Here is an 18,969-nt window from a genome sequence, read left to right as displayed (position 1 = left end):
TGTCTATCCTTTTCATGGCATGTACAGGGCACACAGTTGGGCCCATTTCATTTTGACATTAGTATCATGTTTTGTAAATATAAATTACATTATTTTTGTATACAACATCAGCACGTTATTATATTCAGTATACATTATGACTTCAGCATGTCAGGCCATACAGTCAACCAGTTTGTATCGTCTCGACTCGGTTTATTCGGGTTTACGGGTGGACCGGGAAGGGGTGTTACAGATATTATATGTTTAAATGAAAACCGAGGGAATATGAAGGCTGATCAATATATATACACACACATTTTCTTCATACATTAAAGGGAAATAGTTACCACAAGTAATTTATGCACCACCAGATTCGATTAAGATAGAGAGAGAGAGAAGAGATACCACAGAAAATAAGTTTCAAGTGGAAGAACTTAAAAATCTTTAGCAGCTAACCTGAAGAATTACATTGGTCAATGAAATGTCTTTTCTTGTTAATCAGGCTTTCTTCCTCAAATCGTTCACGTGCCTCAAGCAGTATACCAAGATAACCATATAAATTACTTTGAATCATGAGCTTAATATTTTGACGCTCATCTTCTGAAAATGGAACACGGTAGACGATTTTTGCCTGAAATAAACATCTAACTAAATCAACAACTGGTTTCTTATAATACTACCATGAATCAAGGCAGCCTTTAGTAATGAAAAGCAGGAGCATACATACAAGCCACTTTCCCTTTCATTTCTTTTCTTCTAGTTAACATGACAGCATAAAACCACTTAGTACTTTTTTTTTTTTTTTCCAAACATCACCTTTTTCCCAGTGGTTTGGAATACACATACATACACAGAAAGTGTGATGAAGCGATTCCTCAGCAATGTGACACTTAAGCAGATGGATTTGAACTGATAAAACCAGTTAATCACCTGAAGCAAAATGGTCTATTCTTCTATGCTTGGAAAGCTTGACCACGTGAAAGAAATGTATTCATAGGACTTTACAAGGATAACATAGCCTATGATGTTCAGACTCAGAAGAATCAGCTAGCAAAGGCATGCCATGTTCTTTGTCAGGAAAAGCATGATATCTTGCAGGAGAGCATCACATTATGCTTATATGCATAACATGAAGCAGAGAAGGCATGCGTGACATTGTGCAACTAAGGGATTCTTAGATGAATGAAGCTAGAAAGGCAAAAACAACTGCACTTATTATTTAAAACCAAATTATTCTGTTAGTATACAAATTTTCTGGTATTATTATGTGTGTTTTCAATTGTTGACACACATAATACTAGTTAAAAACCAGCATCAGGTATTGAGCTTCCCAGTTCTCAAAATATACTGAAAAACTGTCTTACACAAAATCAAAACAATATAGCATATGGCAGAATATATGACATATTTGTTTCTGGCTTTACTCTCAAGTATTCTCCATCATGATGCATTTATGCTGCGAAAGTTTATAGGTAAGTGGATTTTTGCTGTCAGTTTCTGAAGTTCTTTTTCTGATTTCCTTCAATAAACATAGATCCGCATAAAGTATCACGTAGGATGCTATCTATGATTATGCCAAAGGAGAAGAGATGAACATGGTTGAAAAGAAGCTACTCCCTTATGAGTCATCATATATGAACAGTGATATAAGAAAAGTAAACCCTGACTGATTTCTTACCTGTTTATATATGGTACTTGTGCCAGATTTTCCATAACCAACAAGAAGAAGTTTATAAAATGTTTTCTTGTTGAAGCTTTTTGGGTCAACACCTTTCATTTCTTCTACACTAGGACTGGAAGAACCAGGGGGAGTTGGCAAAAATAATACAGCACAAAAAAACTTTGCTCTATTCTGAAAATGAAGCAATCCACTATTATTAAAAGTTAAATAATTAAGTTGGAGCAGGTAAAATAAATATGCCATTCAAAACCATATTTAATGAATGGATTCGTAAATCCACATGCCAACATACCATTTCCCATATTTTCCCTTTCACATTGTTCATTCCCTCTTCCTGATATGATCCATCTGCACTAAGCCAAAAGTGAGTTGTTCCTTCATATTTCACTCCTATCAACTGCAAAGATTTAACGAACAGCATCAAATCTAGATGTTATAAAAAAAAAAAAAAAAAAAAAAAAAAAAAATAGAACCCCTTGATCATATCCAAAAAGCAACCTGCAGCATTAGGAGCTCTGGTTTAGTTATCTCGCGATTATTTATTAAAATATTTGTGTTTCCATTGCTTGCATCTTGCTGTATGTGACCTCCAACATTCAAATCGTGGCTAATTATTTGGCAAGGCTTCTGTCCTTCCTGTTCACCAAAAGAATGAATACAACATTGCCATAAAACTGAGTTAATTGTTTACCAAAATCACACACACAGACACACACAGCAGAGTTCAATAATCACCTTTCCCCAAAAGCCAGATACTTTATCATACCAGTAGTATCCCGGTTTTAGCTTTTTGGGTGGGTATTGACAGTTCTGCAATAGGAATAATTCCTCTTTAGAAAGACGCTTGCGATTGACGTAAACAAGCTCTGGTGGTAGTTGATTCACTTCACAAAACCTCTCTGAACTCATTATCTGTTTAACTTCCAATTCAGGCAATAGTTGCTTTAGCACACGAGAACATTTTCCCAAGGTCTTTCGCCTTGCCTCATCAATCTTTTGACCAATGCAAGTCACGCATTTTCTTCCTTCTGGCATTGACCCCATTGCCCTCAACACGCACTTATAACAATACTTTGCACCACAGACAATGCAAATTTCCTTCTCTGTAAACCTATTTCCTTTCAAGCATCGATAACATGTTCCTTTCTTTCCAGGCTTTACAGCCATTTGCCTCGCAGGGATGTTACTTTCGACCTCAGATACATTGGATTCTTCCTCACATACATCGCTGGAATCAGGGCTTCGGAAGGTTACAGTTGATGGCCTTCTGACATGGCAAGGATCTTCTTCAACACAATCCTCTTCTTTGCCAGAAAAAATCTCGGATGATATGGAACAGGAACTTAAATCAGATTCTATTGATTCACAGTTTGCAGGATTCATATAATCCTGAAAATATTCACTACTATCATCCTTACTATGATCACATAATTCCACCATTTGTGAGTTTCCACATAATTCATGAGAATTATCATGGCCACTGCATAATTCCATTTTACCAGAGCTTTGAATATCATCAGATAACTTGGATTCACACTTGCCACCATTAGCAAATTCCAATCTACCAGAAGTTGATTTTCCATTAGATGATTTGGATCCGCAATCAATGCCATTTGCATGAGCTAATGTACTTGATTTATCTACCCTTTTGGATAATTCACTTGGCGCATCATTTCTGTGCAACACCCCATTTGTTCCTAATTTTGGCTCCTTAGAGAGCTTCTTGTTTGATGAATTAGACTTTACAATAGGTTGAATAACTGGCAATAACACATCCTTCGATAGTGAGGTGGAGGCAATTTTGTCAGCAATTGGGAGTTGGCTAATATCAACAGGCACTGCTCGGGGGATTTCATGAATAATTGGAGGGCCAGAGTATTCAGCAGCAAATGAGTAGGAGTAGGAGTATTCATTATAATCATCATCATTTTCTTCTTTAGAAGTTGATTGTGCAAAAGGCATAACTATTCTAAATACCCTGGCCATCTTATAGTTGTAATGCAAAACACAACAATATACCAGTAAAACCAACTACTTCAACACTTCAAAGCATAACCAATAATTTCAATTAGCCAATTGAAGCAAAACCATTAATGTGGGGGAAAACATCCAGCAAAACCACTAAACTCAAAATCCCACAAAGCAAAACCAATAATCTTGCTAATTAAAGAAGCAAAATAAATTCTATCAAAAAACCATGAAGCAAGATCAATTTTTTCTACAAACCCATGAAGCAAAAGTAAGTGAAAATAAAAATAAAGAGAAGCTCCAGTTGTTCTCCAGAAAGCTCCTCTATCATTCAAGAAGAAACTTGCAGCAACATAAAAAAATTGGAAATGAGATCTACATCTTACCAGTGCAAGTCCATCTTTGGCAAATAGGGAGAAAAAGAGAAAACTAAGTCTTCTTGCGTTGCTGTAAACGGCAGAGACTCGAGAGATGGAGACATTTTCAAGAAATTTATTTCCTTCTCCATTTTCCTTTTTTTTTTTTTTTCTACGTCAACGCGTTGAAGGAAATTGCAAGGTATTTGATGAGAAATTTGGCGGTTCTTTTGCATGTACGGATCAGACGTTGGTGAATCCACTTATTTTATGCCAAAACACTGAACTTCAGAAGCCGGGTTGGTTTTGTTGGCAATGGCAGGAAAAAGAAAATCCAAGGAAGTGGGAACTCAAATTTAAATTTTCGCGGAAACTTAAATATATCTTTATTTACGGCCTAATAAAAAACAACCCCTTACAATTCTATCTTATTTTTAACTTTATATATATATATATATATATATATATATATAAGTGTAATTTAAAATAAAATCTGGATATTAGTTGAATTTTATGGTTGAAATAAAGTTAGAGTTTGTTTTTTGTCCAATTTCAATCATAAAGTGTAATTAATGTCAACGTTTTATTTTAGAATATATTTATCAAAAAAAAAAAAAAAAAGTGTAACCGCGACATATCTTATTAAATTTCTAAACTTTAATTTGTCGATATGGAATCAATATACTCTTATTTTGATAAAAATTAAAATTTCTAATTAACTAAAAGCAAATAACAAATTCAAGTAGCTAATGTCAATAAAAAGATTCAATAAGATGGAAAATATAAGTTGAAGGGTTTAGCTTTAACACAAATAAAAAACAAATAAAAGTTTATTAATTTAATAAACTTTGCATTTGTCATCAAACTAACATAAACTACTAATTTAATAAAATTCAATTTCAGTAGCTCTAATTTTAATAGTGCATATCAACACATTAATCATGTACATTAATAAAAATGCTCATCATTAAATTTTTGACCACAAGAAGCATCCACCGTCAATATATATATATAAATACAAAATCATGATGCATAAAATTCTATGCGATTTACCTTTTGTCACTTTCAAGTTTAAAGAATTTATCATGACTTTATACTTTCATAGAATTTATCATGACTTTATACTTTCATATTTCAGTAATAATTATGTCACTCGCCGGAATAAAATGTAAAAATATAGTATCATAATTGAACTTTTACTAAATTATTTATTTTAACGATGGATATAGTTATTAATAAAATGTAAAATTATGATAAGTTCTTACAGATTTGAGAATGCTGAAAAATAAATTGCATAAATTTTAAAGGCAAATAGATGCATTTTATCTGTATATAAAAAAGAAGCGAGCGTCGGGAGTCATAAGTGACTATTTGACTCATTCCATAATCCATTAATTCATATTCATGAACCAACACACACATGAAACATGACCACAAAAACTATGACCCATTCAAAGTTCTCATTTCATCATTTCAAAATCAAGTCAAAGCCCACAAAAGGAGCTTCCAAATAAGAAATCTCTCTCTTTATTTTTTTTTTTTTTTTATATATGTAATTTTAAGATTACGAGTTAAATTTATTAATTAATTGTTTTACTTAGTCCAAGCTAACAAAAAATATTATTGGAAGACGAGAAGTAGCAAATGGATGCTCTAGAGCGACTATCCAAACACTTAACAAGTTAAAACTTAGTGAGAGACTTTGAATAGGTATTTACTCATTTTTTTGGATTCCACGCGTCTAGAAAATTAGTGGGAATTGATGGGAAAGTGGAGGAAAATGACATCTTTTATCTTTTCTTTTCCGTCTATATTAAGAAAGAACTATAATCATGGGCTTTTGAACTTCCCAAACATAAGAATGTAGATTTTCATAGAACACTTGTCGTTTATGTGATATTCATTGAACTAATTATTTATTTTAATATTCAATGAAACTAAATGAATTTTCTCCGATCAAATCTACTATATTAATGTTGGTTTTCTCACTTATGAGAAGAGTGGGAGATCTCGAATTCGAGTTCTCTCGATCACAGTTATTTTTACCAATTTAGTGAGCCAAGGGATCAATTTAGTGATCCAAAAAAGAAGGGCTACCGCTATTGTATAGCCTGCAATATTATTTTGACTCATAAAAACCTCCGATAAATTTAAAAAAAAAAAAAAAAACTACTATATTAATACATGGGTTCTGCTTGTTTTCTCTTTGGACTGAGAAAAATATTTTTGATATACCATCTTTCAACAGATAAAAAAAATCTTTTCCTTATCATCTATAAATAAGAGGGAAACTTGTTTCTTCCTACATAAATTGATTTTTCACTACAACATCAATTGTTTCTACCTTAAAAATAAATACTTGATAAGGTGTTAAAACGCGTAAAATAAATAAAATTTATCTAGTCAGTTCATCTCAAAAAGAATTTTTCTTTTTATTTTAGCCTGCAAATTTAAAGATCTAATTGTTTTATGAAGTTCATAATTGAGTTTTATTAAGTTCATCTCAAAAAGATTTTTGTATTAGGTTAAGGTCCAATCCAGGCCTCATCTTAGCCCAGAAGAATCTACATCTTTCCTAATCATTTCATCTTGGCCCGTGAGCAGAATTCGGTTAAAGCTTAGAATTTGGAGGCTCATTTAAGCCTATAAATTGGCTTTTTTTTTTTTTTTTTTTTTTTTTAAACCACCAGTTTCCGGACCCTATTATCAAGGACTGACTAATTTGGATTGAGACTTAGTCACAGTTAAAACTCTTCACCTCTCCCTGCAGGTGTATTTATTGGGAATCAAATTCGAAAGCTTTTCCCACATGCTCAATCTACATTTCAAATTGAGCGACAACCGTAGGTCTACAAATTAGCTTTCTAATACATAATAGTATTTATGTTTAGGTGAACGTATGACATTATGACCCTAAATTCAATTTAAATTGTAATTGATAAGGTTAGGAAAAGTCATATATAACCAAGAACAAGCAATAACATCAGCAAAAACAAGAGCCTCCAACCTACAACAAACGAGCTAGAGCAAGTGGGACGCATGAATACACATGTATTGCTTTCATCCCTACCCATATAGAATAGGTGGGATATTAGTTAGCATAGATTCATATGAGAAAAGCACTCTCAGCGGAAATTTTCTCCATTCACAATGATCGAACACTCGACCAATAATCTAAATTATTTTTACTAAGATCAACCTTCATTGGTGATTGGATACAGTTAGTTTTTGCTTATTCTTTTTTTTTTTTTTTTTCAAAAATAAGCTAACTGTGAAATAAAAAATAAATGATAAACTAAAGGGAAAAAAGCCAATAATTGATAAATGTGTGTACTATACTACTTTCAAATATATGTGACAGACAGTTCTCTTCTTGCTCAATTGATTGATTGATAAAACGTCACCTTCTTCTTATTCTTCTTCTTCAAGAATTGATCATCTAAATTTCATTTTCGTGTTTGCTTCAGCCAGAGGCAACTTATACAATTAAACACAATATGGTACTCACAAACTTGAATGTAAGACACTTGCATTTATATATAGGTTTCTGGTTTTTAGTGCACCAATCACTGTCTGCTTATTTTTTCTAACATTTTCTTTCCCATAATTAGTTATTTTCAAAAAATGAGGTGTTCATATATTATATATTACCATTTCATGTGACCATTTTGTCGTAATTGAGCTTTAGGTATATACGAATAGTGCAGTTGCTATCATGTCCTGTTGAAGAAATTTCTCATTAAATGCCATATTTTCATGCAATTTTGAATTTCAGTGTAACTATTTGTGTATCCATTTGGGCGGCTGGCCACACAATCCAAATGTACCAATAATATCACTTGCGTCAAACTCTCAACATTAAATTCATACGTATATGAAAATATTTTCATTAAACACATAAATATCACTATTTTAAAGACATTAACACTGTTTATATAATTATATTTGGTAGATCTTAATGTTTATCAGATGCATTTTAATATAATGTATAAATTTTAATTTTATTTGATTAATTTGTGTATATTTACATTACGGCTAATCAAATATATAGTCTAATATTATATTAAAAAACAATTTAATACGAATATATGCTACCATAAATTATTACTAGAATCAGAATATCTTTTGTAGAAATTAATTTTGTACACTTCTGAATAACTTTGTTACAAGCCATAGATGATAAAATATACAAAATTCAAATTATATATATATATTTACAACTATATATTCTACCATATAAACAAACTTCCACACCAAACTACTATTTGATGGCTAGTTTTCTGGTTCTTCCACGTATGTTTTTGAGGATAGGACACAAGAAAATGTCCACATTGCTTCACTCATGAGGAAACCCTAATTTATAAAAATAAAAATAATAAAAAAAAAGGATGGTTGGTTGCTTGCAATTTTGTGGTTGTTGCCTCTAATATCTTATAACCAAATGGTCCATTCCATTTCCTAAACCATCGCTGTACCCCCTATCTCAATGACACTGTATATGTATAGGACCCACCCTATAGAATGGCAATGTCCTTTGGCTCCGCGTGTTTTCACGCGCCATTTAGCTCGACTCATCTTTCATTTCTAACTGTGATTTAATGGCCTTTGTTTGTGGTCGGTGAAGAATAACTTAGCGTAGGTGATTGGAGGTGATGGTTCTCTCTTAAATCTGATGCGTGTATGCTTTCTGACACGCGCCAAACCTTTACGGACTTGTCTAAGCTTCCGCTGTATACTATCCACCGTTGATCTCCTTTGTCGGAGTACTGATGATGATCGTCTTCTTCAGCGGCTAAGCATTTCACTGGCCCACCATGACCACTCAAAACCGACAAGCAAATGTGGACCCCACTGGGCTCTCTCTTCCATACACATATGCTTTTATCCGCGGACCCACTCAACACCAAATTACCGGCCGTAGCTAAACACAGGACGGCCATTTTGTGACCCCGGAGGACCCCACCATGTGATAGGTGCTTTTCACGTTCCCAAAAATTTATCAATCCATCAGAAGAACCGCAGTAAATCACAGCTGATTCTTGATTTACTGCCAATGCCGTTACCGCGCTTTCTTGTTTTAACAGTGTTTGAACCAAAAAATGCTTTGTTCCCCTTCCCTGAAGCTCCCTTCGCCATACTTTCACTGTTCCATCAGCTGAACCTGTAAATACCAATGAATCAAACCCAGTAACAACTGAGTTTATCGCGTCATCGTGCGCGTTGATTGATTCCAGACATTTATAGTCTGAAAGCCGCCATACTTTCAGGGTTTTATCCCAGGATCCTGAGTAGAACAAACCCTGATCTTCATTCAAGCTCAAACAAGAAACCGCGTCGAAATGCCTTATTCGTAGAACGTTTCGATGTCTGCGAACTTCTACGTAATTTTTAGGGTTAACAGCTTTCTTGATGTACTCTTTGAAAGAAGGTAAACTTCCAATTCTTTTATGAACACTAGGGTCTTTAGCAGACGTCTTCCAGATTCTGATCTTGCCATCCTGATGACCAGTGAAAATCTTGTCTTTGTATATAACAATGGCTTTAACTAAACCGCTATTTGATTTAAATCCCGAGAACTCCTTCAGATTCCTCCATACTCGTATGTTCTTGCTGTCAGAGCCAGTATACAATAAACCACCAGAAGAAGCTAAAGAATAAACGTGACCTTCTTCGCGTACAATGGATCCAACAAGACCATTGTTGTTGTGTTTAGGGTTGATAATCATTGGAGATGGTATTATCCATGGAGATTTAGAATATGGAGATGGCTGGCTCCAAGGAGACATCATATAAGGAGAAGCTTCACCACTTCTAGGTGATCTAGGGCTTGAAAGAGAAGCTGAACTGTTTTTTTGGCTAAACGAGTAATTATTATCATCTTCTTGGTTAGGAAAGATTGCAGGATCAGAGTGCAAGAGAGCACCCAACTTGGGTCTGTTTAAACAACCCGTCATTTGCTCTGCAACCATGCCGGTTTCTTGTATCATATAAGGCAATTGAAGAAAAGCTAAGAGAAAGAACGTTAACGGTGGATTGTTGTTGAAAGAGAAAATAAGAGAACTACTGGAAAGAATTGAGAAGGGTAAAGGTGTTTACATAGGAGAGGATTTAAGTATTGGTTGGTGATCTAATGGTGTTATAAGCTAACACGTGGAGTTATTTGAAATACGTAATCGTTACGACCGGGAAACTGGGTGTTCCGGTAATAAAAAAACGAAAATAACTTTTGTAACATGAAAAATGTTTTGGATTTTTGCAGGCGTTTAAGGTTTACACGCCAACATTTGCAAGGGAAAACAAGATTAAATTTTCAGCTTTTTGTTTCAACCTTCCTAGAATTGCAACTTTATACTCAATGAAAGGAAGGAAGGCATCTTGGCATCTTGCGGTTTTCACATTGCTGACTTTCAATTTATCCAGAAACCAAGATTTTGACCTTTGACGATGTCAAGATATGTTTTTGACTGCTAAAACGATGCCGTTTCCATGTTTTCCATGTCATTTTTATTTTATCATTTTTTTCCTTTTTATAATTAACATCGGTTTGGAAGAGAGAATAATCATTTCTGGATTGGAAAACTACTACATTTAAAGCCTTTTTCTAAGATACTAGTTGTGTTCGATAATAATTTTTCAAAAAACTTTTAGGATTTTGACTATTTTTTATCGTGTTCGGTAATATAGCATTTGAATTAGCTTTTAGATATTTAGATAACATCTTATAACGTTTAATTTTAGCGTTTTATGAAAAACTATTCAAACAGCTAATAACTAATAAATATTAAAATAATTAATTTTACCGAACAAATCACAGTCTTCCAGAACCGATGTTCCGGTTGCTTATAACAATTAACTTTTGTGTCTGGTGGCCTTAGCTGGCGTGAATACTGAACAGTATGTTCTGACAATTAAGTTCTGAATTTTGACTTCCATAGAAAGGAGAAAACGAAATTGCCATAACAAGCTAGCATATATTTTCAGGTGAGCTAATAACGAAAAACCCTCGAGCTGGAAAGCTCTAAAAAGTCATAATTATGTTGACTAGTTATCACATTTGGCAACTCAATTCACGCATGCTAAATCTTAATTACGTACCACTCGTTAATGACTTTATGGATTAAAAATTAATTACTATTTCATTATATTTATTATGCCGGGCAAGAAAATCAAATACATCATATCCTTCACGTCAATATTGCAAAGCTTTAAAATGGCGGCAAACATCAAGTCCATTGATAACAACCTTAGTTGAAAGCTACTAACTAATTACCCCCATGATCATTCTAGTCTTTTAGATTTTAATCTTTGGTTCTCATTTAAGTTACGAACAGTCACATGGGAAACAAAGCGCAAGTCAGAAGTTGGTGAACCATATGTACGCTTTTTCATTTTTTTTTTCTTATATTTGTTGTAAGAAGTATTTTTGAATTAGTTCAATGTATTGAAATTAAGTCTTCACCATCGATATTAGAATTGTATTTTTCTAACTGCAACGACCGTTACTGATGTTAAAATACACTTTGAATTTAGGAAAATTCGAAAATATTTATAGAAAGGATAATCACAAATCGCGAAAAACAATATTAGTCTCATTTAAAAAATATATTTGTAATAAAGCTGTAATTCTATATAAAATTATATTATATCTTACACGTGATAACAAACCAATAGTGAATAATAACGTGCATAAGTGAATTCTATAAATTTTGTAATCTTTTTTCTCTTTATTTTTTTTTTAAATTTCAAAAATTATATTTTGTAATTATGGAGTATTTATATTTTAGTAGTAAAAAGAAATATGATTTTCTATTTTAATTTGATTAATTTAGAATACATTAATCTAATGCATTTAAAAAATTTTGTAAATAAATTCCACCTGATTAATTAAAAAAAAAGTGGAGCAACTTGTGCTTTTTTAATTTGGTTTCTCCAAAGGAAAGTGTTGAACTGTTCATTCATTCTTAAAGAGCGTACCGCGGCAGAACCGTTTTTTTCGTTCGCGTTTTCACGCGCCGTAAATGTCAACGGACGATGCCACCTAAATCTGTGAGTCTGGCAGAAGATAGCGACATTTCCCTTATTACCGTCAACGGCCGCTTGAGGGAACATTATCCCCTCTTTTGCCACGTGGTCCAAGAGTAGATTCCCATTCACCAATCTCTTTGCGACACGGGTAAACTCAGTCATGCTACGTTAGCATGAATGCATGATGATATGAGCTAATTCCCTCTTTTGTTTTTTTCAAGAGAATTATGAAATAAAAATTAAAGATTTTTGAGATTGTAGAGTCTAGCTTAAAAGCATATGCAATTAAATATTAAGATTTTATATTTTCAATGTAAGAACCAAGTTTCACATCTTCCAATCAAAATAATATAATACAAAATATCTAATTTATATTAGAAAAATTATCATTTAAATTACTAACAACGTATTGTTGAAGCGGTAAATAAATTCAATTTTTATAAAAATAAAAATACAAATTCGACTGCATAAAGTATAAGAGATTACACCTTCTATTTCTATAAAAAGAAAAATAGCTTAAACTTTCTTATTAAATAAGTAGTATATTCTTAATTAAATAACTAAAGGAAACATTTGCTTAAAGTTCAAATTTAATTTTTTGTTTTCATATCTATATTACTTTTAGTAAATTTGACTTGTAATTTCGAATTTTTTGGAACAACTTCAATAATATTGAGATGCAAAATTCATTCATATTATTCAAATAAAATAATCTTTAAAAGCATAACAATTAAATAAATAAATTGACAAGTTAAACATTATTTTAACATATATGTAAGTTGGGAGTGGTGGGAAAACAACGGTTCTTCTATATAATAAAGAAAATCCCTTTCAAACCTACGGATTGTGGTTCAGTTAACAATGCAAGCTGGACATATGGAAAAAACTATCGGTTCGATCCCACTAAATGCACATATAGGGAAAAGTGAGGAGTTTTAATTGTGACTAAGTCTCTAGTCAGATTTGGCGGTTCTTAATAATGATGAGGTCCAGATACCGATGATTTAAAAAATAAAACAGACAAGCGCTTTCAAAAACTTACGGGAAAAATATAATAAACTGAGTTAGGTGCTTCTTTGTATCACCCTGTGTATGTTAACCTAATTTCAGTTAGACATCATTCTTATTAAGCCACTGGGTTGTCCATTCTTGGAAAATTTTCTCTAAATTAACAAATGAAAATTTATTATTTATAAATATTATTTCAGAATTAAAGTCAGGTTCCTGAAACAAAATAAAAATTTATTTGAGTGTGAATTTGAAATACCTAAAGAACATACATTAATTTCAAATTCAAGTCCAAGAAGTTATCATCCTCACTTTATGAATCTCTTTACATTCATCTGTATCTATCTATAATTTATGATATATGTAATTATACACATAAATTGACTAAGAAATATTTTTTAAGAAATCGTTAATAAACATTTTTAATAGTTAAAATTAATTATATATATTTCTATAAGCAATCTTGTTTCCCAGTTTACAAATTATTTCCTGATTAACATAAATTGTTGCCTAATTGTTGTATTTTCTATTTGATTTCATTGGTACCTAATTAATTAACAATTGATATATTTTTATTTTTTCTATTTAATTTCATTCATTCCTTATAAATACGACATACAAATTTTTAATATTATATGGTATAGAAGTAAATAAATTTGAAGGAAAAATCTAGATGAGTGCATGCATTTTTTTTTTCTTATTAAGTATTTTAATAAATGATTTTTTTTATCATTGTCATTTGATATATACAACTTATTTTTATATACAAATATATCTTTAAAATAAACAATTTTTTGTTTATATTTCCTTTATATCAACTAAGTTCATAAGTTTTTAGAATATAGCAAAATTATTCTATATTTCTCATAGGAAAAAAATTTTTATAGTATTATTCCCTAAAAAGAATTATAGTAATATTATTAAATATTTTCTATTTAATAATAACTGTTGTCCTATATTGATTTGCAAAATGTGTTCAATCAAAATATAAGACTTGACGATCTTCATTTTCTTGAACTAACTTTTAAGAAATGGGTTAGATCTGATCTATTTTACTAACATTGTATCAGAGCTCATATATATTTACCTACAAACTTCATGCTCTAGATGTTAATTCTAAAATTTATAACAATTAAATATATCAAAACATGCTAAAATGAAAATATACAAACAAGCAAATTAACAGAATAAATGATAAGTAAATAATAGAATATATAAAAATAATTTTCATTAATAATTTTCAATAGTAGGCTTCACAAAATCATTCAAATTGTCTATATGCATTGCATCCAAATTAATTTTCATTTTCTTCCTATTTATGTAGGAAATAATTACATTTATTGTGTGACGGTAAGAAAAAAAAAAAAAAATTTATGTTTCGTGTCAAATGGAAGGAACAGAATAGTATAAGACATATATCGTTAATGGGAGCTATGCTAATGTCACAGTCATCGTAGGCTACAAGTTGTAACAGAGGACACTTGTCTCTATTCTCTACATACCATACAAAACTAGAATTTGAAAGAGCTATATCTGTACCCAAGGAAGGAAGAACAACTTTAATCCTGCATAAGACAAGTGTAAAGTGCAAAATCCTTGTCTGCCAATATTTAATATTTAATAATTGCAAATATTTATATTTTGATATTTATTGATAAATATGAGGAGATGACAAAAGAAAGAACATATTTTTATTTTTAATTAATTAATAATATGTCTGTTAACCATCAAACATGTCTCTAATAATAATAATTGATGTATTGCTTACTTTTATTTGTTAATTAAATTAAATAATTCTTTTATATACAATATATTATTACTCAAATCTGGGATTTGTCTGATAATCTTCAAACACTTTTCTTTACAGATGATCAAACTTTCTGTAATCTTGCTGATTTCATGGCAACTGGCAAGATTATATTAGCATAAACAAATGGCTACAAGAAAATATATGTAAATTAAAAAAATATATTTTTAGAGTTTTATATGGCACGTAGCTTTGTATCAGCTACAAAGCAAATCATGCATGCGAAATTTTTTTTGCTTGACATTGACGACATGTCGCTTGAATACATAAGCAGGAAGGTCTAGAAATTAATAACAATGAGTAGGACTAAGACAAGTGTTCTTTAATTAATTAAAATTAAATAATTAACCAGGTCTTTTAATACCAAAAAAGTAACCAACCAGGTTTTGAATTTTTATATATGATTTATGACTAAGGACTTAACCACAATCCCTTAAAAAAAATTCACATATCTTGTCGTGTTGAATGATCTTGTTGTCATTGGATTATATATTTTAATAAAATGGTATTATAGCAATAGGAATTAGGGTTCATTCAACTAGAGAAAAAAAAAATTAATTATTAGGAATTTAATCATACATCCAAGATTTGAAATATAATAAAAAAAAAAATTAAAAGTGGAATGAAATTTACATAACCCAAATTGAAATTGAAATTTATTAAAATTTCAACATGAATGAATCTCGAAACGTTAATGAAATCTGATCATTGGAGTGAAACTTACTTAACCCAAAGCGAATATAACAAATATTAAAACTTAAGAGCAATCAAAATAAATAAATTTATACTAAGATCATTCTATTTTGATATTTTATTAAAAAGGCTTAATATGAAATTAGAAAAATCACACCTCAAAATTAAATTGTTGCATTGTATTTTTAAGTTCAATCATAATTCCATTTTGATAGTACAGTGTTGGAAGGGAATCATGTGTACTTTACACATCCTTTTTTTGGGTGCTTCAAAGAAAAATATGATTGTAAAACTATGGTGTCTTAGACATTATTGTGGTTCATATCAGAATCTTTCTAACATATCTCAAACAAAACAGCAGGTACAGAAAGAACTGTTCCTTCTATCATTGCTGCTATGTTGTTGGCCATACACAATTATTTCTTGGAAAAACCCAGATACTTCTCTTTGTTGTCCTTTCCTCTTGTATGGTTGTATCTTGTTCTTTTTTCACTTTTCATGCTTTTTATTGTTTTTTTTTAATTAATTCTAAAAATCTCTTTTATTGATTAATATTTTAAAAATGCAACTCAGCCAATCTAACATAATCTAATGAAATTTTGCATTTTTTTTTTTAAATCACCCAAATTTCTGTTATCGGAATTTATTCATTAATAATCAATAGTTACGAGAGAAGAACATTATTAAAATAGGATTATTCATTATATATGACTAGTATTAAGTACATTAGTAACTAATAAGAATTGGTTTGAGTGGAAAGAATTTGGATCCTTTAAGCAAGAGATCGAGCGACACGAATAAAATTAGAGTTATTGTCTAATGGGCTAGGGATACCCGTCGCATAAATAAAAAAATTAAGCGCATTTGAACGTATAAGTATTAAGATTATATTTATATATAATCTTAAAAAAAATAATATGAGGAACATAATTGCTTCTGGCATAATTATTAGCAATATAGGCATTATTACATGAGAAATTGACATACGAAAGAGACAAATAGACAGCAAATAGATTTGTTCCACAATAACATACACAGTAGTAGTGAAGTGACTCTTAGCATTCAAATCAAAACTATATATATCTCATCATCATCACCATCACCATCACGATCTTCTTCAGAACCCTAATTTTGTGTTCATGCTTTGTTCAACTCAAATTGCATTTTTATCTTATCTTGCAACTTTTTATGAAAAATGTAAGGGGGCCACCAGTAGACCAAAGAACTTGGAAATGTCCAATTGAATGAAATTTCAAGTCATCCAGAGAATTTCCAGAACAGTAAGTGCTGTACACTTGGCTTATTGTTATCAGGAAATAGAAAAGTAGCCTTCTTGCTTTCAAATTAATGCCCTGTTTGCCACTATTAGTGCTCTACACTTGGCTGTTCTTGGAGCTATCCATTTTTGTATCTTTCTATCAATTAGGAGTGGCACTAAAAAATTGTTGAATAAGGAAAGGAAAATGTGGGAGCTGCCAATCAAGAGTAATATATATAATAAATTACATTTCTATTTATGGGAGTTTATTTTTTAAAAAACAAAGAAGGAAAAATTATAAAAAAATATTAAAAAAAAAAAAAAACTAAGAGAAGTCTCCTTTCTAAATCTAATAGGAAAAGATGCATTTACACAAGAGAAAGAGTCTAACTAATAATTTTTTTTTCATTTGTTCAGAGCATTTTCCACATTCTTATATGAATAATCCAAAAACTGTGCAACTAAAGTCAAATCCTTACTCGCCAAACATGCCCCAAATTTCAGATAACTTTATCCAAACTTCTTCCTTCCGACACATACTCACGTATATAATAATACAGTAATACACCTAATCAATTTGATATTGATATATAACATGTGGGTCGAATCTGGTTCTACTCGGATTTCAAACCCGACCCAGGAACATTGGAAGAAATTAGGATTGCCTAACGAAGGAATTTTGTAAATTAATGGGCCAAAGGTAGCCCAGGTTTGTCAAATTCTTATAGGGTTTAAAATCTCCAACGCGGCCCAAATATTCTGTTAAGCCCAACAATCTGTCTTGTCCTTCAAGTCGCCAACTTCACTGCACCTACTCAGGAGCCTAAAAACCAGAGACCAGTCCAGAGAGCTTTCTGTTAGAATAACTGTTTATATTATATGAACTCGATTTTTCTTATTTTTTTCAAAAAATGGAATTTATAATCGAAGAAGGAAAGCAGCTTCATGAAGATTGCTCCACTCTAATTATGGTTATTTCTTTTCTTTTTTTTTTTTTCACAATTTTCATATTCTGATAAATTCTTTGAAGTTAGGGTTTGGTAGAGTATAGCTCTGTTGGGATGCTCGGAAAATGTTTGGATTTAAAAAAAAAATCCTACCTTGTATTCAACTTTATATTTAACATTTTTTGCCTGGTTTGTTAGCCTGCTTTATCGATTGGAAATGTGGGGCAGCTAGCTTTGGATCTCTTAGTATCGTCAACAAAAGCGCAGAGGATTGGGCACTTGGACGATCCCTACGTTCTTCCTTGTGTTGGTAATGACGCCTATGGGCCAATTCCTTGTGGTGAACTTGCTCTACCTCTTGAAGGTCACTGTTTCAGCTTTTCAATGTTGCTTTGGCATTATTAACTCTGATATTGCGATTGTGATATTGATGTTGTTGAGAAATTTCTATATTACGATTACTTTGAAATTCGCGAGTTATTGTTGCTTGTCTTCGGTCATTTCTGCAGGGGTTGAATGAGTATTTTATTTCATATGTTGCAGCTTATGATTCACCTGCTAATGCAATTACTCTTGTCCAACAACGATCACCTGTTGTTCAGGTAGTATTTGAATTTAGTATTTCGTTTCTATATCAATTTTGAAATGAACTCGTACATCATTATTTTGTAGATTGTGTGCGTATCTGTATGCTAAACGAAAATGTTTCTAGTTCAAGTCTTGAAAATTTGGGGGACTCCCTCCTCCAGTATCTTGATGCTTGGGGCTTATGTTGTGCCTGTAGCTAAAACAATGCAAAACTTGAAACTTTCTAGAAGGAGTTGTGGTGTATAAATACTTGTTTGCTTGAACAAAGGTTTATTGGTCATGATGTGAACTTATATGGAAACATAGAAAAATCCATGCTGAGACAAGCACCTTCATATGCTCAGGCCATCCCTGTGCTAAATTGGACTGCTATAGAAGAGGAAAAATACAGAGAAATGAACCATGTGGGAAAAAAAAGGGGAAAAAAGAAACGCAATTAATCACAATTGGGACCTCAATTCCAATCCTTTTGCATTGCGTGCTAACTAGAATAGTGAGAGAGAAAGCCAAAGAGTTGATTGGGAACACGCAAATCAGAGTTTCATTTTGCATTTACATCTTTCATATGTCTGTCATCAACTTTGGAAAAACACTTGTAACCAGGCATGTGAAATTGAATTCATGAGTTGCTATATTTTAAAATTCTAATTCTGGCCACT

The 18,969-nt window shown here is 31.6% G+C and overlaps 3 protein-coding genes across 3 annotated transcripts; 1 reads left to right on the top strand and 2 right to left on the bottom strand.

The window, feature by feature from the left end:
• Window positions 1-435: 435 nt before the first annotated feature.
• Window positions 436-4,319, bottom strand: LOC105631708 (extra-large guanine nucleotide-binding protein 1; the record flags this gene model as incomplete). The annotated part of the gene is given in 5 exon segments (XM_012213883.4): window positions 436-610; window positions 1,658-1,831; window positions 1,953-2,057; window positions 2,159-2,296; window positions 2,396-4,319. Coding segments are annotated over 5 exon segments (1,843 nt in total), but the record flags the coding sequence as incomplete, so codon positions are not given.
• A 3,786-nt stretch (window positions 4,320-8,105) lies between these two features.
• LOC105631718 (protein JINGUBANG) lies at window positions 8,106-10,130 on the bottom strand. The gene has a single exon (XM_012213893.4). It carries the CDS (start codon window positions 9,969-9,971, stop codon window positions 8,580-8,582), a length of 1,392 nt encoding a protein of 463 aa, XP_012069283.1. The 5' UTR covers window positions 9,972-10,130; the 3' UTR covers window positions 8,106-8,579.
• A 7,439-nt stretch (window positions 10,131-17,569) lies between these two features.
• On the top strand, window positions 17,570-18,325 carry LOC149492412 (uncharacterized; the record flags this gene model as incomplete). Its single annotated transcript, XM_089716557.1, is given in 3 exon segments — window positions 17,570-17,746; window positions 17,921-18,086; window positions 18,266-18,325. Coding segments are annotated over 3 exon segments (286 nt in total), but the record flags the coding sequence as incomplete, so codon positions are not given.
• Window positions 18,326-18,969: the final 644 nt, after the last annotated feature.

This window comes from Jatropha curcas, chromosome 11 (genome assembly GCF_041381405.1).
Source record: "Jatropha curcas cultivar XTBG-Jc1 chromosome 11, XTBG_Jcur_1.0, whole genome shotgun sequence".
Lineage (NCBI taxonomy): Eukaryota > Viridiplantae > Streptophyta > Magnoliopsida > Malpighiales > Euphorbiaceae > Jatropha > Jatropha curcas.
This window is presented reverse-complemented; position numbering and strand designations above follow the sequence as displayed.

Coding starts and splice junctions, on each gene's coding strand:
- LOC105631718 (XM_012213893.4), bottom strand. CDS start 9,971: ATGATACAAGAAACCGGCATGGTTGCAGAGCAAATGACGGGTTGTTTA.